The 24,548-nt window shown below is 45.0% G+C and overlaps 1 protein-coding gene across 1 annotated transcript; it reads left to right on the top strand.

Annotated features, from left to right (window-relative positions):
* Positions 1 to 3: 3 nt before the first annotated feature.
* LOC114592311 (uncharacterized) lies at positions 4 to 24,342 on the top strand. Its single transcript, XM_077923618.1, has 9 exons — positions 4 to 137; positions 1,904 to 1,959; positions 5,365 to 5,488; positions 6,747 to 7,996; positions 15,394 to 15,810; positions 16,650 to 16,728; positions 18,030 to 18,109; positions 19,645 to 19,771; positions 21,792 to 24,342. The coding sequence occupies exons 3-9, from the start codon at positions 5,455 to 5,457 to the stop codon at positions 23,981 to 23,983; spliced, it is 4,179 nt and encodes a 1,392-aa protein (XP_077779744.1). The 5' UTR covers positions 4 to 137; positions 1,904 to 1,959; positions 5,365 to 5,454; the 3' UTR covers positions 23,984 to 24,342.
* Positions 24,343 to 24,548: the final 206 nt, after the last annotated feature.

The raw sequence follows: 24,548 nt of genomic DNA on the forward strand, positions 1-24,548 counted from the left end.
CCTAGAGAGGAGAGGGATTTGGGGACGAGGTCTTTGCCAAAGCGCCTCCTTCCGAAGCGCCTTCCTGCCTGCCTCTCCCTCCCCAGGGTGGCCTTGACTCGCCTTTGCAGCTGCCTCGAGGCGCCTCCTGCCATCCGGTGAGCTCCCCCTTTTGCGCATGGGGAGGGGGCAAAGGGGGGGCCCGGGGGTGGGATCGAGACAAAGGGAGGGGGCCCGGGAGGGGGCCTGCAGCCGATCCGGCCGGGATCTGTCACAGAAAGCCACCCGATCTGGGGAGGGAGGGGGAGATCCTTTCCCTGCCTTCCTGCGCGCAAAAGCGCAAAGCTAGCAGGCCATCCGGGAAGCGAAGCCTCCTTTGTGCTCCGGAGAGAGAGAGAGAATGGATTCTCCCCCCCACATTTTGGCCTGAGAATCCAGACAGGAGAATCCCCTCCAATGAAAATAGGGACGTCCTATTCTATTATTATTATTATTATTATTATTATTATTATTATTATTATTATTATTATTATTATACCCCACCCATCTGACTGCGCTACCCCAGCCACTCTGGGCGGCCTCCAACAAACACACATACACACACACAAATATTTTATAATAATAAAACATTAAACGTTTTTTAAAAATTCCCTATACAGGGATGTCTTCTAAGTTACTTATTTCCTTGCCTCGGGGGTCACATAATTCTGCACCCACCAACATTTCTCTGATGATAATAGGGACGTCCTATTCAATAATAATTATTATTTTATTTTATTTTCATACCCTGCCCATCTGACTGCGTTGCCCCAGCCACTCTGGGCGGCCTCCAACATAGATATAAAATATAAAAATATTTTATAGTAATAAAACATTAAACTTTTTTAAAAAATTCCCTATACAGGGATGTCTTCTAAAGGTTATATAGTTACTTATCTCCTTGGCTCAGGGTTCACGTAACCCCACCAACATTTCTGATGATAATAGGGACGTCCTATTCAGTAATAATTATTATTTTATTTTATTTTTATACCCCACCCATCTGACTGCGTTGCCCCAGCCACTCTGGGCGGCCTCCAACATATATACACATATATACATATACACACACACATATATATAATATTTTATAATAATAAAATATTAAACTTTTTTAAAAAATTCCCTATATGGAGATGTCTTCTGAAGGTTGTATAGTTACTTATCTCCTTGGCTCGGGGGTCGCATAACTCCACACCCACCAACGTTTCCCTGATGATAATAGGGACGTCCTATTCAATAATTTTTATTTTATTTTATTTTTATACCTCACCCATCTGACTGCGTTGCCCCAGCCACTCTGACCGGCTTCCAACATACAACAAAAAATATATTAAAATGTTTTATAATAATAAAACATTTAAAAAATTTAAAACTTCCCTGTACAGGGCTGCTTTCAGATGTCTTCTAAAGATTGTATAGTTACTTATCTCCTCAGCTTGGGGGTTGGATAACTCCAACATTTCTCCAATGGAAATAGGGACATCCTAAGGAAAAGCGGGACATTCTGGGATCAAATCAGAAACCTTGCAGGCTTCTGCAAATCCTGGACTGTCCCTGGATAATAGGGTCCCTTGGAGGGTCTGCAAGAGGAGGGGATCTTTGCAGACAAATCAAAACCAGCAGGTTTTTTTCATCTAAAGCCGTGGCTCTCAAAGCTGCCAGAATCCAAATTTGTTTGAGGGTTTCTTTCTCTTTTTTTCTTGACACTCTCTTTTATTTTAATTGTTTTTATTAAATATTTCCTTGGGTTGCAGAAGTACATACACCGTCTCTATTTTCAGATCATAAAGTCCTTTCTACAGATCAGTTATATTCGATGTGGGCCTTTAATGTATTTTTTATTTTTATTTTTAAAAATGCTTTTATTTTTGCTTGTTTCTAGTTGAAATAGCAACAGAGAGACCGTTCCATCTTTAATATATCCACAAGAGTCATTTGGTAAGTAGCCTTTGATTCCAGTACCCGGTGCTTTTTTTCTGGAAAAAAGGTGGGGGGACTTGTTTGTTTGTTTGTTTATTGTGGGCCCAGTTGCAGTGCCGCCACTGCCCCCCACCAGTGGCTAAATGTAAGATGTGATTAATAAACTCAAGCAGACAAGGATTTGGTGACAACTTTATTGATTACAGATACAGTGGTGCCTCGCAAGACGAAATTAATCCGTTCCGCGAGTCTCTTCGTCTTGTGGTTTTTTCGTCTTGCGAAGCACGGCTATTGAAGGCTTAGTGGCTATTAACGGCTTGGCGGCTTTAAGAAAAAGGAAACAAACTCGCAAGAACTCGCAAGACTTGCTGCAGTCTTGCGAAGCAAGCCCATAGGGAAATTCGTCTTGCAGAACGACTCAAAAAATGGAAAACCCTTTCGTCTAGCGAGTTTTTCGTCTTGCGAGGCATTCGTCTTGCGGGGCACCACTGTATAGGTGGATTTGGGGCTCAGGTATTTGGGTGTATATCTGTTCCAACACCCCCAGACAAAAGATAACAATTATTTAATTTTCAAAAGCTAAGGGAACTGAGTTCCCCCACATTCCTGCTAAAAACAAACAAACCCTGAGTAATTTCATAAGTACCCTTTGATTTCAGTGCCCCTTTCCCCAAATCACTGTCTGTGACAATGCCTTGGTATCCCAAATCTTCCCTGTCTGGATGAGGTTGTCACAACGCAAACCGTTTTAATTGTGTGGTTCTCAAAGTGTGTGGCAGGACAGGATGCCAAGTGGAGGATGGCAAGATAACAAGGACGATCAAATAAACATTTTAACATTTCTTCTTCTTTTTTGAATAACAAATTTTATTAGTATTTTCCACACAACAACATGAAAAATATCAAAAAATAACAATACACAAAACACAAAAACCAGCATACAATAAACCCCAAATCCATATCTTACAAGTTAATCATATAAACACTAAAAAGAAAAACAAACATTGACTTCCACCAATCCCACAGCACCTCCTTTATCTCTCATTAATGTCTTCCTGTTTTCCTTATCATCTCTATCCTAGCATCTAGATATAAATCCCTCTTTCTTATCCTTTCACTTCACAAGCTTATTCCAGACTCTGCCTGATTTCTGTCCTCGAACCCTGGCTTTTAAGGTATTCATTTAGCCACTCCCATTCCTTTTTCACTTCACTTTTGGGTTTTTGTCTCATTATATCTGTCACTTTGGCTAATTCTAAATATTCCGAAAGCTTACATAACCATTCTCCCCTTGTGGGTAACTGGTTCTCTTTCCAATACTTAGCCACCAGGATTCTTGCTGCAGACGTCGTGTATAAGAAAAATTTAGTTTTGTCTTTTGGAATATCATCATTTAAATTGACATTTTGGAGCGTGATCCACAAAGAAATAAAGAAAATACTAAGAATATCATATAGTAAAAGGCCAGAGGCATTCCTTTTAAGAATTTTAAATTTTAAACATTTTAACATTTCAGTGTGGCATAGTACAGTGTCGAAATGATTTATTTGCAGAATATGGATAGAAATCTTTTCAAAGTCTTTAACTGTAACAGAAAAACTTTCTGCAGTACATAAATATATAATGCAGCAGAAAAGGTTTGAGTGGGGAAAAACATCGGATGTGAAGATGGGAAGTCAATTTATGAAACAATGTAGTCATTTGAGATGCAGATTATTGTGAAAATGTTTGGAAAATTTAATACAAAATTATACACCAAACAGAAAAAAAGAAATATTGCCGAAACCAAAAACTATTAGGAGCTGTTTCTTTTGTTTCTCCCCAATGCATTTCTTATTAATAAAATGTTTGGAGTAGCATGAGGAAATTTTCATACTGAAAATGTGCCCCGGAGCATAGCTGTCAACTTACAGATTTGAAAATAAGGGACCAGCAGCCTCGAAAATAAGGGATCAGCAGCCAAAATAAGGGATCAACAATTACTTTGATAAAATACATATTTTGTTGCACGCAAATGGCTTGAGATACCTATTAGGTCCATAAATTACCATATAGCATATATTCAACACAAAAAAACAGCAACAATTTGTTGTTGACAAAGGACAGCTGGACATAGAAAGGGCCCCATTACCTTCAGTAGCTTATTTAAGGGACATCATCAATAAGGGACAGCAGTGGGACATGGCGCTGGGATAAGGGACTGTCCCGCCAAATAAGGGACGCTTGACAGCTATGCCCCAGAGGAAAAATGTTTTGAGAGCCACTGAAGTAAAGACTCAACTACGCAAGACTTCCTGGTGGAAATGAACTGTTCAGATGGAAATGAATGCAGATTAACCGAGCCATCCGACCCAAGCTAGCCAGGCAGAGGCAACAGGGGAGCATAGGAGTGATGTCATCACCACCTTTTATACCCCACCATTCTGCTCCCATATCCTTTCCCCACAACAGCCCTGTGAGGTAGGCTAGGCAGAAAGGCAGTGGCTGGCCCAAGGTCGCCCAGTGAGCTTCGTGGCTGAGTGGGGATTCGAACCCAGGTCTCCCGGCTCCTAGTCCAACATTCTAACCGCTACACCACACCTGTTCTCGTTGCACGTTGTTGCTTATGCCCATTAGAATGGAGGGAGCTGGGAAGAGAAAGGTGTGGGAAGGTTCAGGGAGGCTGGAGAGGATATATTATTTACAGTGGTACCTCAGGTTACATACACTTCAGGTTACAGACGTTTCAGGTTACAGACTCCGCTAACCCAGAAATAGTACCGCGGGTTAAGAACTTTGCTTCAGGATGAGAACAGAAATCGTGCGGTGGCAGCGGGAGGCCCCATGAGCTAAAGTGGTGCTTCAGGTTAAGAACAGCTTCAGGTTAAGAACGGACCTCCGGAACGAATTAAGTACTTAACCTGAGGGACCACTGTATTAATATCCTTCCTAACTTGTGCTAGCAAGTTCTATAACTTAGCAGAGTTTACATTCCCCTTTTAACGCATAGCAGGCAGCTGGTTGCAGGCTTGTTTAAGCATCTCGGGTGGCGCTGTGGGTTAAACCACAGAGCCTAGGGCTTGCTGATCAGAAAGTCAGTGGTTCGAATCCCTGTGACGGGGTGAGCTCCCGTTGCTCAGTCCCTGCTCCTGCCAACCTAGCAGTTCGAAAGCACGTCAAAGTGCAAGTAGATAAATAGGTACCGCTCCGGCGGGAAGGTAAACGGCGTTGCTCTGGTTCTCCAGAAGTGGCTTAGTCATGCTGGACACATGACCCGGAAGCTGTACGCCAGCTCCCTCGGCCAATAAAGCGAGATGAGTGCCACAACCCCAGAGTTGGTCACGACTAGACCTAACGGTCAGGGGTCCCTTTACCTTTACCTTTATGTAGCTGGTTGATAATCTGATCAACAAAAGATGAAATGTTTTCCTCCCCCCCACCCAGTGTCCTTTGAGGACGTAGCTGTGCATTTCGCAGAAGGGGAGTATCGGCTTTTTTCTGGATCCTGACCAGAGATCTCTGAATCGGGGAGTCATGGAAGAGATCTATAGGACTGCGGCCTTTCAGGGTAAGCAAGCAACCCGTTTAGATCCAAGTACCTATTTTTGAAATTTCTGTATGTGATTAGCTCAGGGGTTCTTAATCCACTGCAGTTAAGTTTGAATGGGCAGCTATCTATTGTGTTCTCTCTGAATATACCTCCTCCAGTTGACCTGACTAGTCTGAATAGGCCGGGCCTTTTGAAATGCAAGTTTCTGATTTGTTCGGTGGGTGAAACAAGTAATTTTCAATGAATATTAAGTGGAAAATACGTCTTGTGTAGTAATTTTTTGAAATCTGTAAATACATTTAAAAAAAAAGTTTTTAAGGATTGTAGGTTTGCCATATTTCAAAAAGTTGTTGACCTTTTCTTGCTAAATCTCCAAATAAATTGAAGTTTTTGAGCTTTTAAAAAGTAAATTCACCAAAAAATCTTCACTTCTGACATGGTTGCCATACATCTGGGTTCCCCCAGACATTTCAGCGATTTCTGGATATTCCACCTGGAAGCTAGTTTCTTTTTTTAAAAAAAAGTTTGTATTTATACTTTTCAAATTTATACATTTCAAAATTTGACTTCCTTCCCCTCTTTCTCCCGTTCTTTAAATTTATTTTTAATATCTTCTGCAGATCCAAATTCATTTAATTTTCTCATTTAATTATCTACTTTCAATATTTACTCTTATGAAACAGCAGATTACAATAATCCTGCCAGTGTTTTTTATCTGTTTGCAATTTATCTGTAAATATTCAATAAACCTTTTCCATTTTTTTATTAAAAGTTTGTTATCTTGATTTCTTATTCTTCCGGTAAGTTTTGACATTTCTGCATATTCCATAAGTTTTTTGTATCCATTTTTCCTTTGTTGGAACTTCTGCTTCATTCCATTTTGGGGCGAGTAGCATTCTTGCTGCTGTAGTTGAATACATAAATAAATTTCTATACAATTTAGGTCAGGCACCCTCAAACTCAGCCCTCCAGATGTTTTGGGACTACAATTCCCATTATCCCTGACCACTAGACCTGTTAGCTAGGGATGATGGGAGTTGTAGTCCCAAAATATCTGGAGGGCCGAATTTGGGGATGCCTGATTTAGGTAGTTCTGTCCCTATAATTCCCAAAAGAAAAGCTTCTGGGTTGTTGTTTTTTAAATAAAAGTTATTTTGAACATCCTTTTCAATTCCTTATATATCATTTCCCAGTAAGCTTCAACCTTGCTACTACGTCAGTGATTTGAGGCTCTATTTCTTCCTCAGGCTCTTATCAGTTTCTCTCTTCATTGCAGAAGGTGATCTATCTGAAACAGAGAATAATGGAGAACAAGATGTGACAGAGAGAGAGGGAAAAGGCTGCTGTACTGGAGAGAAACCATATCGATACATGGAATGTGAGAAGAACTTTGGAGAAAACTCCACCCTCTCTTCTCATCAGGAAATTCACCCGGAGGATGAACCATACCGGTCTTTTGAATGTGGAAGGGACTTTGGAGATGATAGCCTTTCTCCTCCTCCTCCGATAATTCCCACGAAGGAAAAAGCTTACAACTGCAAGGAATGTGGAAAGAGCTTCTCTCGGAAGTTGCGTCTAACTAATCATCAGAGAATTCATACAGGGGAGAAGCCGTTTCAGTGCCTGGAGTGCGGCAAATGTTTCATACACAACTGCAGCCTGTCGTACCACAAGAGGATCCACACCGGCGAGAAACCCTACAAATGCCTGGAGTGTGAGAAAAGCTTCACTCGGAAGATCATTCTCACCAATCATCAGAGAGTTCACACCGGCGAGAAGCCGTACAAATGTTTCGAGTGCGGGAAGAGTTTCACCCGGAAGGTGATCCTGGCAAACCATCAGACGATTCACTCCGGGGAGAAACCGTACAAGTGCCTGGAATGCGGGAAGAGCTTCACTCTGAAGGTGCACCTTACCGCACATGAAAGAATCCACACAGGGGAGAAACCGTATAAATGCCTGGAGTGCGGGAAGAGCTTCAGTCGGAACTCCAACCTCGCTTACCACCGGAAAGTCCACACGGGGGAGAAACCCTATAAATGCCTGGAGTGCGGAAAGGGCTTCAGAAACAGCACGAACCTGACTTACCACCAGGAAATCCACACCGGGGATAAGCCGTATAAGTGTCTGGAGTGCGGGAAGTGCGTCAGACGGGCGGCGGAACTTGTCAACCATAAGAAAATCCACACCCAGGAGAAACCCCATATGTGCTTGCACTGCGGGAAGTGCTTCACTCTGAAGAATTACCTCAGACGTCATCAGAGAATCCACACGGGAGAGAAACGGTACAAATGCTTTGAGTGCGGGAAATGCTTCACGGAGAAGACCACGCTCACGAAACACCACCGAACTCACACAGGGGAGAAACCGTACGAATGCATGGAGTGTGGGAAAACCTTCACGCAGAGCTACTCTCTCAGTCTCCATCAGAGAAGTCACACCTCCATGTTTGGAGTGTGGGAACAGCTTTCTTCACAGCTCCAGCCTTTGTTCCCGCCACAGAATCCGTACAGCGGAGAACCGATATAGGTGCTTGGAAACAGCTTCAAGAAAAGTCTCGCTTTCCCATCAAATACTTCCCGGAACAGAGAAACCGTAGAAATGGTAGCAGAGACCTTACGAAGAAGCAGAAACTTCAGTAATCAAAGGAGACACAGTTCAGGGTTGAGATTATATTAAAGCGTTGGAGTGCGGGAAAAGCTTGGATAAGAATTCTCAAAGGGTAGGATCCATATAAAGGCCAGAAAAATTGAAATCCTTCCACCACATTCATCTTCCCAACTCCCCCACAACCACCAGAAATTTCATGTAGCTATGAGATTTTGACCGTCGGTGCTTTGAAGCTGCAAAGAGCTTCAGAACGTTTCAGCCTTACCTGGTGCTAAAGAGTTCTCGCAGGGAGGAAACCATATAAACGCATGTGAAAACGAGGACTTTGATTTGCAAGATGTCGGTGACCAAACGGGATCCAAGAAGCTAAAAAAAAACCACCTGGAAAGTTTTATTTTAAATACATGCAGCAGAAGAACAATAGGTGTAGTTTTGTTTATGAACCATGGAAGTATAGAAAGGGAGAGCAACTGCAAACTAGATATAATTGAATCTTGGGGAAGGGAAAGATAAAAGGAGCTGTGGGTAACATAAAATACGATGAATAAAAAGGGAAAGCGAAGACTGAAATAAAGTGTATTAAGATAACCTGGTGAAGCGGCTATTACATGTAAAATTTAAATTGTCTGTGACTTCATGGGGGTCACCTAAACTCCCAATGGCCCTCTCTTTAAAACTTACCTAACTGCCCTAGCTACATACCCTCTTAGTTTAAAAGAAGAATATTGCTAGCAATCTAGAATGCAATTCTGTGGGGAAAGGTTCTGGCGGTTTTAGATGCTGATAGTAGATATAGAAATAGAATAAGGAAACTGTATATAATCGAAAGGTTTGTGAACTGAATCCCCCGCCTCAGAGGCCATCTTGTGGGCAGGAGACAGTCTGGTCTTATTTTCCCTGGTGAAGTTTGGAGAGGTCGGCGTGCGAATATCCCAGCATCTCCCCAAAGATCAAATGGGGGAGCAAAATCTGTGGGAATGTGAATTTGGGGAGGCCTCTCCACCTTATGCTTAGGCTGCATATATATGTATATAAAACCGTATATCCGAAACACAGCACTGTCCCCAAGTAGTCTTAATGCTCTTACACATTTTAAAAATGTCTTAAATAATCCTTTTCTAATGTAGACAGAGAGAACTGGATGTCTTCCCCCCCTTAATCTTTGGTGTTTCCTATAGCATGGGTAGGCAAACTAAGGCCCAGGGGCTGGATCCGGCCCAATCGCCTTCTAAATCCGGCCTACAGACGGTCCGGGAATCAGCGTGTTTTTTCATGAGTAAAATGTGTCCTTTTATTTAAAATGCATCTCTGGGTTATTTGTGGGGCAGAGGAATTCGTTCATTATTATTTTTCAAAATATAATCCGGCCCCCCACAAGGTCTGAGGGACAGTGGACCGGCCCCCTGCTGAAAACGTTTGCTGACCCCTGCGTATAGCTTTGCTCTCCTCCCTCCCTCTTTTTTCTCCTTTCCCTCTTTCCTCTCTTATATTCCCGATTCTGCTTGTTCTAGATATTATTTTATTGTATTGTGAAAACTTTAATAAAAATCCATTTTAGAAACTTAATTCTCTTCCACCTTTTTGCCGGGCTTTTTGTTTGTCAATTTTGGTCATTCCTGCTTCAAAATTTGTCTCCCTCTCCTGTGTTTCTTAAGCGATGCCCATGCATGTGGTTACTATTGGATTTTGGGCATTACAGCTGGAGATCAAGGGGAGCATAAGGAATTGTTGAAGTTCACCCTTCCCCTTCCTGTTCCTTGGACTTCCCGTTGCTCAGACGGAGATCTAGTGGCGAGGTGCGATGGCTTTGATACAAATCATTTGGCGCTTTCGGGAGGGCATTCCACAAATGAGGGGCTGCCACTGAAAAGGCCCTGTCAACACCAAGTGGGTGGCACTCCCTAGTGGCACTGATGTGCTCACCTGTCGCTCTTCAGGTGCGAGATGGTTGATATTGGGAAAGGCACCTTTTCAGAAACATGTGTCCCAAGCCGTTTAGGGCTTTATCTTTTCCCCCTTCTTAGGCAATCCCTTGTAGCCAAGTAAGATTGTCTTCCATGAACACAGTCTTAACAGTGAGTCCGTAAGTGACTGTGGAGGTCAATTCTGGATCCACACAGTGGGGACATAGGTTTCCGGGTGGGAGTTGATCCTAGTGAGGGTTTGCAAAGCATGCCTTCCTCTTAGCGCATTTCTCCCTGAGTGATGGGCTGTATTGAGGTGTGAGATGAAGGGATTTCTGGGTGGGGGGAATGGGGGGGCTGAACATTCACAGAAATGCTAAAACAGCTTGGAGTCTTCTCTGCCAGCTTCCTCCTCCTATTTTTGCAGTCTGATACCTCAGAAGAGCACCATCTCTCAGGAAGAACTTCCTGACAGTAAGAGCTGTTTGACAGTGGAATTTGCTGCCAAGGAGTGTGGTGGAGTCTCCTTCTTTGGAGGTCTTTAAGCAGAGGCTTGACAACCATATGTCAGGAGTGCTCTGATGGTGTTTCCTGCTTGGCAGGGGGTTGGACTCGATGGCCCTTGTGCTCTATTCCAACTCTATGATTCTATCTCTGTGCAATACCTGTTTCCTCCTGGAGGTCTGGTGGCAATCTCTCACGGGTGCTTTAGCGGTGGTTCCTGCATCGGAGGGGGTTGGACAAGATGTCCCTTGGGGTCCCTTCCAACTTTAAGATTCTATGATTCTATCCTTAAAATCATGGCACCCAGAACTGGACACACCAAGGCAGAACAGAGTGGAACTAGGACTTCCCTTGATCTGGACACTGTACTTCTGGGGATGCAGCCTAGAATAGCACATTCTAGGGCAAAAGATTCCTGCATTTCGGGGGGGGGGGGTGGACTGGATGTTCCGGCTCTGCAATTCCATGATTCATTGCCCCCTTGGCTCTTTTGCTTTCGGGGGAATGTAAAGAGATATGATACGATAATCTTTATTTTCATTGTCCCATACAGAACAACAGAACTGGGGGAAAAAATCTACATAAGACATTCAAAACCAACAAGCCTGCTAGCCCAGCTATCCCAACCTGGTTAGCCCCCTAAAAACTCTGATACCCCATTTTAAAAATACAATATACAGTGGTACCTCGGGTTACAGATGCTTCAGGTTACAGACTGCGCTAACCCAGAAACAGTACCTCGGGTTAAGAACTTTGCTTCAGGATGAGAACAGAAATCGCGCAGTGGCAGCGGGAGGCCCCATTAGCTAAAGTGGTGCTTCAGGTTAAGAACAATTTCAGGTTAAGAACGGACCTCCAGAACGAATTAAGTTCTTAACCTGAGGTACCACTGTATTCCCATAGAGCAGTGTTTCCCAACCTTGGGCCTCCAGCTGTTTTTGGACTACAACTCCCATCATCCCTAGCTAGCAAGACCAGTGGTCAGGGATGATGGGAATTGTAGTTCAAAAACAGCTGGAGGCCCAAGGTTGGGAAACACTGCTCTAGAGCATAGCTGTCAACTTTTCCCTTTTCTTGCGAGGAATCCTATTTGGAATAAGGGAATTTCCCTTTTAAAAAGGGAAACGTTGACAGCTATGCCATAGAGACTCCTTACACTGTGGTTAAACCACATAGCCTAGGACTTGCTGATCAGAAGGTCGGCGGTTCGAATCCCTGTGACGGGGTGAGCTCCCATTGCTCAGTCCCTGCTCCTGCCAACCTAACAGTTCGAAAGCACGTCAAAGTGCAAGTAGATCAATAGGTACCTCTCCGGCAGGAAGGTAAACGGCGTTTCCATGCGCTGCTCTGGTTCGCCAGAAGCGGCTTAGTCATGCTGGCCACGACCCGGAAGATGTATTCTGGCTCCCACAGCCAGTAAAGTGAGAGGAGCGCCGCAACCCCAGAGTCGACCATGACTGGACCTAACGGTCAGGGGTCCCTTTACCTTTACCTTTACACTGCGTTTAAAACCAAAATCACATTTGGATAGAAACTGTTTCTCAGGTGGCTAGTCCTAGTCTTTATAACCCTGTACCTTCTTCCAGAAGGCAGAAGCTGAAAGAGATCATTTCCGGGGTGCGCACTGTCCTGCGCTATCTCTGCAGCTTTCTTGTGACACCTGGAAGCATAGATTTGATCCATGGTGGGAATACTGCGCCCAATTATTCTCTCCACAATCTTTACAACCCTGGACAGCATTGTTTTTCCCCTGACGGTGCAGCTCCCAAACCACACACACAGACCCTAAGTTAATACACTCTCCACAGTACAATGGTAAAATGCCATCAACAGGTCCTTTGAGAGATTGTTTTTCCAGAGGCTTCTCAGAAAATATAACCTCTGCTGTGCTCTCTTCATCAGGTCTTTGCTGTTTTCTTCCCAGGTTAGGTCATCTCTCAACTCCATTCCCAGAAATCCAAACGCGGAGACCTGTTCCACGCACTTCCCCTCAATAATGAGTGGCTGAATATTCAATTTACATTTCCTGAAGTCCACAATAATCTTTTTTGTTTTCTTTAAGCTGTTTTTCCTGCGCCACTCCCCCAACTGCTCAACTTCCTTCCTATAGGCCGCCTCCCCCTCTTCAGCTGTGATCAAACCAACCACCCTTTTATCATCTGCAAACTTAATGATCTTATTACTGGGGTATTTGGGGAAGAGGGAAGGAGGGAGGTCCTCTCCGCAGTTTGGTGCTGTAAGGGTTAAAGTGAACCGGATGCATGCAGAGGGAGGAGATGTGGGGGAGAGGAGGAGGAGGAGGAGTTAGAGGCGGGCCCCGGAGGGGGTGGGAGATAAAGCACCTCTTTCCAGTCCGCATTCTCACGAGCGGGGCAGGACGCAAAGCAGGAGCCTTTGTCTGACCCGTGTTCTGCAGCAGCAGCATCCGTCTGAACCTGGTGAGTGTCCCTGATTTGGGTCGAAGGGGTTTCCCTGGGCAGTGGGGAGGGTGCACCGGAGGCCTCTGCAGATGATCTAAATTGGGGATACCCCCCCCAAAAAATAAACAACCCCACACCCAAGTCAGGGAGCGGCGCGCCTTGATTTCTTCTTATCTGGGAGGCGGGGATTTTAAAGCCGATCTGCAAGGCTGAGCTGCACCATCAAGTTAACCGGGCACCGACACGCGTCTGCGCCTTCACACGTGACAACAAAGGCGCGAGGCTCCGGTGGGAGCTGAGCGGGTTGCATTGTCAGGAAGGCTCTTAGGGGGTGTCGTGGCGCGCCGCTTCCAGACCTGCAATCCTGCGTCCGTGCAGGTGGGAGGCATGCGAGAGGAAACCAGCCCGACCGGTTCCTTTGTGAAGGCAAAGGCAGCTCCCCGGCCCTGCAAGCGAATGGCCTCGGATCTGCAAGTGCGAAGAGGTTGCCATGGAGACTAATGCGTGGGATGGGGGGGGGAGGGAGAGGGCGCCCTTCTCAGGTGCAGAACAATGGGTCGACGTGGGTGGTCCGTTTAAGGTGAGCTGGGAGATGCTGGAGGGAAGGGCTCCCCCATCCCAAATGCTCAGGGTGCAGAATAATAATAATAATAATAATAATAATAATAATAATAATAATAATAATAATAATAATAATAATAATAATAATAATAAATTAATACAATAATAATAAATTTATTATTTGTACCCCGCCCATCTGGCTGGGTTTCCCCAGCCACTCTGGGCGGCTTCCAACAAAGATGAAAGATACACTAAAATGTCACATATTAAAAGCTTCCCTAAACAGGGCTGCCTTCAGATGTCTTCTGAATGTCAGGTAGTTGTTTATCGCTTTGACATCTGATGGGAGGGCGTTCCACAGGGCGGGCGCCACTACCGAGAAGGCCCTCTGCCTGGTTCCCTGTAACTTGGCTTCTCGCAGCGAGGGAACTCAGCGTCCAGGCAGAACGATGGGGGTGGAGACGCTCCTTCAGATATACTGGACCGAGGCCGTTTAGGGCTTTAAAGGTCAGCACCAACACTTTGAATTGTGCTCGGAAACATACTAGGAACCAATGCAGATCTCTCAGAACCGGTGTTATGTGGTCCCGGCGGCCACTCCCAGTCACCAGTCTAGCTGCCGCATTCTGGATTAGTTGTAGTTTCCGGGTCACCTTCAAAGGTAGCCCCACCTAGAGCGCATTGCAGTAGTCCAAGTGGGAGATAACCAGAGCATGTACCACTCTGGCGAGACAGTCTGCAGGCAGATAGGGTCTCAGCCTGCGTACCAGATGGAGCTGGTAAACAGCTGCCCTGGATACAGATTTGACCTGTGCCTCCATGGACAGCTGTGAGTCCAAAATGACTCCCAGGCATCAGTGTGGAAGGAGAGACGTTGGTCGCCCCTGAAGTTCGGAGCCCCGGGAAAGGGTGGTGATGGGATTTGGCAGGTTTTAAATAACTCTTGCAGTGTTACACAGATTTTGGTTACAACGCCAGATTATAAATTAGATGGATTTACAATATGCAGTTTTAAAAGTTACTGGTTTTCCTGGGGCCACCCTCCTTATGGGAATGTTTCTGTCCAGCGTTTGTAGGGTTAAAGTGGGGCTTAGGAACCATAGATGAAAAAGACAGGATGATTTATTGGGTTGCATTGGAGGAAATACGATTTAAAATTATGATTTATATGGATCGAGAAAGGAAGATTAATTTGATTCGCTGGGGAAATGTCAGGTGAATGTCTGACCAGGAATGGGACATGCAGAGCCGGCGGGAAAAGGAATGAATAGGAAAGTATTAGAAATTAAGGGAAAGTGTTTTACTACGAGCAGCAAAGGAGGGAGGGAAAATAATCCTATTTTTGCGGGGTGGGGGGGAGATGGAAAGTCAATTGCTAAATTGGTGTTAAATTCCGAATTGATTTGTTGGTAATTTGTTTTAGAATTTAGAAAATGAATTGGAAATGAATTGGAAATAAAAGGAACCATAGATGATTACAGTCTTGCATGATACATGAATGTAATGTGTCATGATTGTAATGTAAATGATGAGGCTACATTTTAATATTTTAATGTTTCAATATTTTAATGTCGTATTTTAATTTTGTTTTTAAGTTGTATTCATTCAACTTGTTTTTATTATTGCTTGTTGGCTGCCCTGAGCTCAGCCTTGGCTGGGGAGGGTGGGGTATAAATTATTATTATTATTATTATTATTATTATTATTATTATTATTATTATTACTATTACTATTACTATTATTACTATTATTATTATTATTACTATTATTATTATTACTACTATTATTATTAATGGTAGAATGCAGCTGGCAGGCTTGGAAAAGTGGTGTGCGCTTTCCCAGGCTGATAGGAAAGGGACAAACACTGCAAATCAAAGGGAGAAATAAGCTTTAATCAGCAACGTGGGTTTTATGCAGGTGAAAGATGGAAGAGCAAGAGACGGATGCTGCTGAAGCAGGAAGAGGCACCGATCCCATCAAAAGCGAGAGCAGTGAGGGATTCTGGGAAAGGAACGCACAGGGGATCCTGGGTAAAGAGGACGCCCTCAGCTCAGATGCTCAGCATCAGGATTTCAGGCCGATCTGCTACCAGGAGGCCAAGGGACCTCGAGAGGTTTGCAGCCGACTCCACCGCCTTTGCCGTCAGTGGCTGAAGCCAGAGCGACACACCAAGGCTCAGATGCTGGACCTGGTGATCCTGGAGCAGTTTCTGGCTGTCCTCCCCCCGGAGATGGAGAACTGGGTCAGGGAATGCGGAGCGGAGACCAGTTCCCAGGCGGTGGCCCTGGCCGAAGGTTTCCTCCTGAGTCAGGCAGAGGAGAAGAAGCGGGCAGAGCAGCAGGTGAGAGCATCTCAAGATCTTGTGATGGCCTTCAGGTGTTTTTGAACTAAATCTCTCATTGCCCCTGAGCAACGTTGAGGTGGGAATATTGGCTACTCCTGGTCCAGATAGTCCAAATAGACTCTGAAAGAGAGGGAGGGCAATATTACGGACAAAATGGAGTGACTTCAAATACGGATTCCTGAATAATATGCAGTTGAAAAGGTTGACAACATGGAATAATAATAATAAAATAATAAATTTTATTTATTCCCTGGCCAGAGCTGGGCTCAGGGCGGCTAACACCAATAAAATTACAGTAAAAACATAATAGGACAAAACTAATTTAAAATGCAGGTTAAAATGTAATTTAAAATGCAGCCTCATTTTAAAAATAGCCCATGGATCAAAAACTGTAAGGGGAGGGAAACAGAAGGGTCAGACTGAGTCCAAACCAAAAGCCGGGGGAACAGCTCTGTCTTGCAGGCCCTGCGGAAAGATGTCAGGTCCCGCAGGGCCCTAGTCTCTTGGGACCAGTACTGAAAAGGCCCTGGCCCTAGTTGAGACCAATCTAACCACCTTGCGACTTGGGACCTGGGAAAGGTGGGAAGTCCAGAAATTCAGAGGAATCTCTAAATATGAATATGTATTTTGTATCGTTATGATTTTATATTTGTAAAACCAAATAAAAATTATTTCAAAAAAAGAGATGGAGGGAGGGCACCCCCAAAAACCTCTACTTTCATTCACCAACGTTCTCTGGAAAATCTTCCAAGTACTGTTCATGTTTTCCCCTGTGCCATTCTGTTTTCTAATACATCTCCCCATTCAATGTCCTCCAATCCTCGTCACTATTTCAGGTAAAGGGTCTGCTTGCAGAAATGAGTGATTTCCCCGACGCAGAGAGATCTCTGTTGGATGTCAAAGAGAAGCCACTGGGTAAGGATCCATCGACTGTGTCTCCATATGGTCTCCTTCTGTTGGTTTTGAAAGGGATCCGTGGCCTTTTTTGATCTGGCGAGGGAAGAGACTTCAGTGTGCACGCAGGAAGTAAACAACTACAGTGGTACCTCGGTTTAAGAACAGTCCTGTTTAAGAATGATTCGGTTTACGAACTCCGCAAAACCGGAAGTAGTGTCCTGGCTTGCGAACTTTACCTCGGTCTAAGAACGGAATCTGAACGGTGGAAGGGCACCTCATTAGGGAAAGCGCCCCTCAGTTTAAGAACAGTATTGGTTTAAGAACGGATTTCTGGAATGGATTAAGTTTGTAAACCGAGGCACCACTGTACAGTGGTACCTCAGGTTAAGTACTTAATTCGTTCCGGAGGTCCGTTCTTAACCTGAAACTGTTCTTAACCTGAAGCGCCACTTTAGCTAATGGGGCCTCCCGCTGCTGCCGCGCCGGCAGAGCACGATTTCTGTTCTCATTCTGAAGCAAAGTTCTTAACCCGAGGTACTATTTCTGGGTTACCAGAGTCTGTAACCTGAAGTGTGTGTAACCCGAGGTACCACTGTATCTGACTTTTAGAAGACATCTGAAGGCAGCCCTGTATTGGGAAGTTTTTAATGTTTGATGTTTTATCATGTTTTTAATATTCTGTTGGGAGCTGCCTACAGTGGCTGGGGAAACCCAGCCAGATTGTTGTTGTTGTTGTTGTTGTTTAGTCATTTAGTCGTGTCTGACTCTTCGTGACCCCCTGGACCAGAGCACGCCAGGCACTCCTGTCTTCCACTGTCTCCTGCAGTTTAGTCAAACCCATGCTGGTAGCTTCGAGAACACTGTCCAACCACCTCGTCCTCTGTCGTCCCCTTCTCCTTGTGCCCTCCATCTTTCCCAGCATCAGGGTCTTTTCCAAGGAGTCAGCCTTCTTTTTGGTCCAGCTCTCACTTCCATACATCACTACTGGGAAAACCATAGCTTTAACTATACGGACCTTTGTTGGCCAGGTGGTGTCTCTGCTTTTTAAGATGCTGTCTAGGTTTGTCACTGCTTTTCTCCCAAGAAGCAGGCGTCTTTTAATTTCGTGGCTGCTGTCACCATCTACAGTGATCATGGAGCCCAATAAAGTAAAATCAAATAATAAATTATTATTATTATTATTTAGCAACCGAGTTTTATTCATTTCCTCCACAACAGAGAAGAATGGCTGCCAATGCGCATGTGTGCTTAGACATGCTTTCATTCGCCTCTGAGATAAGCATGAGCCAGTGGCTTCACACAACCTTTGTCTCTCACAGGTGATGGGATGATGTGGAGAAGATCTACTCAGACATCTCTTCTCTGGGGAGGAGAAGGAGCTGCTGCAGAACCAGATCGGGTAGGGCAGGAGTGGGGGAACTTATTCAGAGTGGGGGCTGCATCTACTCTGTGAAAGATTTGGGGTTTCACATGCCACTGGTGGGTGGCACCAGATGTAAAAATGGATGAAGCTAGTTTGTATAAACCAGTGGTGGCGTACCTATGGCACGCGCGCCATTGGCCCATCCGCGCTGTTGTATTGTTGTTTTCTTCTATTTCTGCTCCTGCTCCTTCCCACACTACTGCGTGCGTCCGGTGCTTAAACCCGGAACTCCCCCCCCCCTTTTTTTCCCCTTTTGGTCAGTAGCTGGTGATTATGTTCCGCAATTGGTCTATTTTTCTTTTTTCTTTCCTTTTTCAAAATTTTTATTAATTTTCCAAATTTATAACAAACATAAAAAAAAAACAAAAACAAAAATCCTAACTGTAATTTCACTTTTGTTAACATTTTTAGGTGACATCCTCGAATCCCCCTAGCTGAGGTGTGGTGGTTAAGAGCGGTGGACTTGTAATCTGGGGAACCGGGTTCGCGTCTCTGCTCCTCCACATGCGGCTGCTGGGTGACCTTGGGCCAGTCACACTTCTCTGAAGTCTCTCAGCCCCACTCACCTCACAGAGTGTTTGTTGTGGGGGAGGAAGGGAAAGGAGAATGTGAGCCGCTTTGAGACTCCTTCGGGTAGTGATAAAGCGGGATATCTAATCCAAAGTCCTCCTCCTCCTCCTCCTCCTCCTCCTCCTCCTCCTCCTCCTCTTCTTCTTCTTCTTCTTCTTCTTCTTCTTCTTTGTATATCATTGTAACAGTTTTCCAAAACTAATTTCTCATAAAATTCACTTAATCAATTAACATCTTTCTTTTCAATTTAACTTTAGATATATTATTCTATGGGGACGCGGGTGGCGCTGTGGGTAAAAGCCTCAGCGCGCCTAGGGCTTGCCGATCAAAAGGTCAGCGGTTCGAATCCCCGCGGCGGGGTGCGCTCCCGTTGCTCGGTCCCAGCGCCTGCCAACCTAGCAGTTCGAAAGCACCTCCGGGTGCAAGTAGATAAATAGGGACCGCTTACTGGCGGGAAGGTAAACGGCGTTTCCGTGTGCTGCGCTGGCTCACCAGATGCAGCTTTGTCACGCTGGCCACGTGACCCGGAAGTGTCTCCGGACAGCGCTGGCCCTCGGCCTCTTGAGTGAGATGGGCGCACAACCCTAGAGTCTGTCAAGACTGGCCCGTACGGGCAGGGGTACCTTTACCTTTATATTATTCTAGAACATCATATATTTAAATCCTAAGCCAATCTGGTACTTGCAAGTGTTTCTATTTAAATTATGTTGTAATCTGTTCAGATTGTGCAGATAAAATATCACGGGTAGAATTCTACAGGGTGTGTTGTTAGTGTGTGAAAAGAGTGATCCAAGGAGCCCCAGGTATGCACTTCCAGATGGGGGAGACATCAGGTGCCATCCTGGCACCCGGGCATCTTCACTTGGTCGCAAGTGGCTGGTAGGCAGGTGCAAATAACACTGTATTACCTACAAGGAGAAAATGTTTTCTTTTTCTTTCAGGGTCCAATATCTTTTGAGGACGTGGCTGTGTGGTTCACCGAAGAGGAGTGGGCCTTGCTGGATCCTGACCAGAGGGCTCTGCATAACGAAGTCATGGAGGAGAGTGTTGGGATCCTGGCATCTCTGGGTGAGGCTCCCTCTTGGATCTTCATATATGCTTCATGAGTCAGAATTTATTTATGGAATGAATGGGATGCGGGTGGCGCTGTGGTCTAAACCACTGAGCCTCTTGGGTCGCTGGTTTGAATCCCAGCGACGCAGTGAGCTCCCATTGCTCTGTCCCAGTTCCTACCAACCTAGCAGCTCGAAAGCACACCGGCACAAGTAGATAAATAGGTACCACTGCGGCGGGAAAGTAAACGGCATTTCCGTGCACTCTGGTTTCTGTCACAGTGTTCTGTTGCACCTGAAGCTGTTTAGTCATGCTGGCCACATGACCCGGAAAACTGTCTGTGGACAAACACCGGCTCCCTTGGCCTGAAAGCAAGATGAGCTCCCCAACCTCAAAGTCGCCTTTGACTAGACTTAACCGTCCAGGGGTCCTTTACCTTTATTTCTTTATGGAATGAAATCCACAATTCCAAGGTGGGTCAACGGTGGCTCTCCTGCAGTATCTGAGCTTTCTATTCCTCTGCAATTAACCTTGAATAAGCACGTACCTGTCATTTTCTCCCTCAGTCTTCCACTCATGCCTTTCTAAACCATGGCCTTTGCAAGTGGAAGTGCCAGGTGTCTGTTTTTTGTGTGTGTTTAGGGCTTTGGGAAGGCAAATCCAAAGCTCCCCTCTTTGTTTGTTTTTATATATTAAAACAAATTTCCTAGAATGGGGTGGGAAGGAAGTTTCTGGGAAAGAAGGCTCAGAAACTCCCATGTACAGCTGGATAGACCAGGGTGCGGAAGGAAGATCATTGTAATAATAATAGTAATAATAATTTGTTATTTGTACCCCACCCATCTGGCTGGGTTTCCCCAGCTACTCTGGGCGGCTCCCAACTGAAGATTAAAGACTCGATAAAATATCAAACATTAAAAACTTCCCTAAACAGGGCTGCCTTCAGATGTCTCCTAAAAGTCAAATAGTTGTTTATTTCCTTGACATCTGGTGGGAGGGTGTTCCACAGGGCGGGAACTACCGAGAAGGCCCTCTGTCTGGTTCCCTGTTACCTCACTTCTCGCAGGGAGGGAACCGCCAGAAGGCCCTCGGCGCTGGAGCTCAGTGCCCGGGTTGAAGGAAAGGGGTGGAGATGCTCCTTCAGGTATACTGGGCTGTGGCTGTTTAGGGCTTTCAAGGTCAGCACCAACACTTTGCTGTGCCTGATAGCAACCTATTGTAATTGACAGGTTTGGAGAGGGGGCTGAGGACTCTTAAAATAATTTACTCCATCCGTGCCAGCTGTAGAGGCTCTTCTGTTCCTGCACCCATGATGAGCCGCTGTGCATAACACAGCTAAGCCTTTTCTCCAGGCCACTGTGTTACCCTGGTAACACCAATGCATAGTAAGTAGGTGCACGAATCATAGTTCTCAAACTGGGTTGGGTCGAGTGGGAGTGATTGGCCCAAGACCAGACAATGAGATTCATCCCTGAGTTGGAAGCTGAACTCAGGTTTCTATGGTTCGAAACCAATACTCTGTAGCACACCTGCTGCGTCAGGAGAGCTAGTTAAATGTGTAAAGGTAAAGGGACCCCTGACCATTAGGTCCAGTCGTGGCTGACTCTGGGGTTGCGGCGCTCATCTCGCTTTATTGGCCGAGGGAGCCGGCGTATAGCTTCCGGGTCATGTGGCCAGCAGGACTAAGCCGCTTTTGGTGAACCAGAGCAGCGCACGGAAACACCATTTACCTTCCCGCCGGAGCGTTTCCTATTTATCTACTTGCACTTTGACGTGCTTTCGAACTGCTAGGTGGGCAGGAGCTGGGACCGATCAACGGGAGCTCACCCTGTTGCGGGGATTCGAACCGCCAACCTTCTGATCGGCAAGCCCTAGGCTCCGTGGTTTAGACCACGGCGCCTCCCATGTCCCAATTATATGTGTACTTCCCTCTATATCCACTCAGTTTTGCCTTTATCGTAAGTATGGAAGTTGTTAAGCTAGATAAGGGTCTCTTTCTTTCTTAGGCTCTTATGAGTTTCTCAATTCATTGCAGAATGTGATGAATCGGAAATGAAGAATAAGGAAGAACTACACGGAAAACAGACCCAGGGCCGAGACAGCTGTAGGAAGCGAGAAGAGCAAAGGAGGAAAATCGAAGCAGAAAATAAAAGGAAGATGCTTCTAAAGGACAGTGGCTTTTATGCAACCTCAGTCCAGGAAAAAACAGATGACAGAAAGCAATGTGGTAACTGCCTCGTTCAATGGGAAAGTCTTGGTTCAAAACACCAATGTAAATCCTACTGCAAAAATTACAAAGGGGAGCAACCGCATAGATGCTCTGAGTGTGGAAAAGGGTTCAGAGACAGTTATAGCCTTTCTTGCCATCAGAGAATTCACACAGGAGAGAAACCATATAAATGCTCAGAATGCGGAAGTAGCTTCAGTAGCAAGCAAAGACTCGTTTATCATCAAAGAATTCACACAGGGGAGAAACCGTATCAGTGCCTGGAATGTGGAAAGAGCTTCAGAGAAAAGTTTACCCTTTCTTCTCATCGAAGAATTCACACAGGAGAGAACCAATATGAATGCTTGGAATGTGGAAAGAGCTTCAGTGACAATTCTACCCTTTCTTCTCATCAGATAATTCACAAGGGGGGGAAACCATATAAGTGCTTGGAATGTGGAAAGAGTTTCTCTCAGAAGTTACGTCTAACTATTCACCAAAGAATTCACACAGGGGAGAAGCCATATCAGTGCTTGGAATGTGGAAAGAGCTTCAGAGAAAATTCTAGCCTAGCTTCTCATCAAAGAATTCACACAGAGGAATATAAATGCTTGGAATGTGGAAAGAGCTTCATTAGTCATTCAAAACTTACTCGGCATCAAACCATTCATCCCGGAGAGAAATCATATCAATACTTGGAATGTGGAAAGAGCGTCATGAGTTATCAAGAACTTACTCATCATCAGACAATTCATACAGGGGAGAAACCATATAAATGCTTGGAGTGTGGAAAGAGCTTCAGACATAATTCTACCCTTTCTTCCCACAAAAGGATTCATACAGGGGAGAAACCCTATAAATGCTTAGAGTGTGGAAAGGGCTTTAGTCAGTGCTCCCCTCTCACTCGCCATCAGAGAATTCACACAGGGGAGACACCGTATAAATGCTTAGAGTGTGGCAAGAGCTTCAGTCGGAAGATACAACTCGGTTTTCATCAGAGAATTCACACCGGGGAGAAGCCGTATCAGTGCTTGAAATGTGGAAAGAGCTTCAGAAACAATTCTAGCCTTTCTTCTCATCAGACAATTCACACGGGCGAAAAGCCATATAAATGTTTGGAATGTGGAAAGAGCTTTACTTTAAAGATGAACCTCAATACCCATAAAAGAATTCACACGGGGGAGAAGCCGTATAAATGCTTGCAATGTGGAAAGAGCTTAAGCAGCAAGGACAGACTCGCCGACCATCGAAGAACTCACACTGGTGAGAAACCTTTTAAATGCTCGGAATGTGGGAAAAGCTTCGCTGCGAAGATAAATCTCACTACCCACAAAAGAATTCACACGGGGGAGAAACCCTATAGATGCTTGCACTGTGGAAAGACGTTCGCTCAGAGCCACCATCTCACTTACCATCGCAGAATTCACACTGGGGAGAAGCCGTATAAATGCTTAAAGTGTGGAAAGAGCTTCAGAAACCGTACTAGTGTCATTTACCACCAGAAAGCGCACGCTCCAGAGACACAATATAAATGCTCAGAATGTGGAAAGTGCCTCAGTCAGGAAGCAGATCTGGTCGATCATCAAAAAATGCACACCCAGGAGAAACCATATGTATGCATGGAATGTGGAAAAAGCTACGCTCTGAAGAATTGTCTTAGAAAACATCAAAGAATTCATACAGGAGAGAAACCATATAAATGCGCTGAGTGTGGGAAAAGCTTCACTGAGAAGTCAACTCTCACGACACACCAACGAGTTCATACAGGAGAGAAACCCTATAAATGCCTGGAGTGTGGAAAGGGCTTTAGTCAGTGTTCCCCTCTCACTCGCCATCAGAGAATTCACACAGGGGAGAAACCCTATAAGTGCCTGGAGTGTGGAAAGGGCTTCGCTCAGAGTTCCCATCGCAATCTTCATCAAAGAACTCACACATCGATGGGCAGCGTATGGGAGCAGCTTTCTTCAGATCTCCAGCCTTTATTCCCACCAAAAAATCCATACAGCGGAGAACCCATATAAAGACTTGGAATATTAAAGGAGCTTTAGGAGCAGTTCCTTCTTTCCACAAGAAGAAACCATATAAATGCTTGTAATGCGTACGGACAGGGCTTGTGCCAAGACACTTTGTGGAGGAATATTTTAAAAGTGCTTGGAAGGAGCTTCTGAAGAAGCAGAAATTTCCATTATCATCAAATAATTCACATTGGTGGGGGGGTCATATCAATGCTTGGAGTGCAGGAAAAGCTTGAGTAAAAAAATGCAGCTCTCATCTCATTGAAGAATTCTCAGGGGGGAGAATAAGCAAAGAATAAAGTTAGTAGGTTCCTCCAGACTTGTTTACAGATAACAAGGGAGCAAGATTTGTGTGACTCCTGCTCCCATCTGCCTGTATATTTGTGTAAATAAAACATATCCGAAAGACACTGTCTTCTCCAGTCTGTACCTTGACTCTAAAGAACCCAAACCGCTGTGGACTCATGACAATCTGCAGAGAAATCAGAGATTATTATTATTATTAATAATAATAATAATAATTATACCCTGCCCATCTGGCTGGGCTTCCCCAGCCACTCTGGGCGGCTTC

This window comes from Podarcis muralis, chromosome 2, assembly GCF_964188315.1.
Source record: "Podarcis muralis chromosome 2, rPodMur119.hap1.1, whole genome shotgun sequence".
In the NCBI taxonomy this organism is placed as follows: Eukaryota; Metazoa; Chordata; class Lepidosauria; order Squamata; family Lacertidae; genus Podarcis; species Podarcis muralis.

Excerpts from the sequence above, each read along its gene's own strand:
- LOC114592311 (XM_077923618.1), top strand. The coding sequence starts at position 5,455 with ATGGAAGAGATCTATAGGACTGCGGCCTTTCAGG. Across the intron at positions 7,997-15,393 it reads CGTACAGCGGAGAACCGATA|ATGGAAGAGCAAGAGACGGA; the intron begins TAGGTGCTTGGA and ends TGCAGGTGAAAG. Across the intron at positions 16,729-18,029 it reads TGTCAAAGAGAAGCCACTGG|GTGATGGGATGATGTGGAGA; the intron begins GTAAGGATCCAT and ends TGTCTCTCACAG.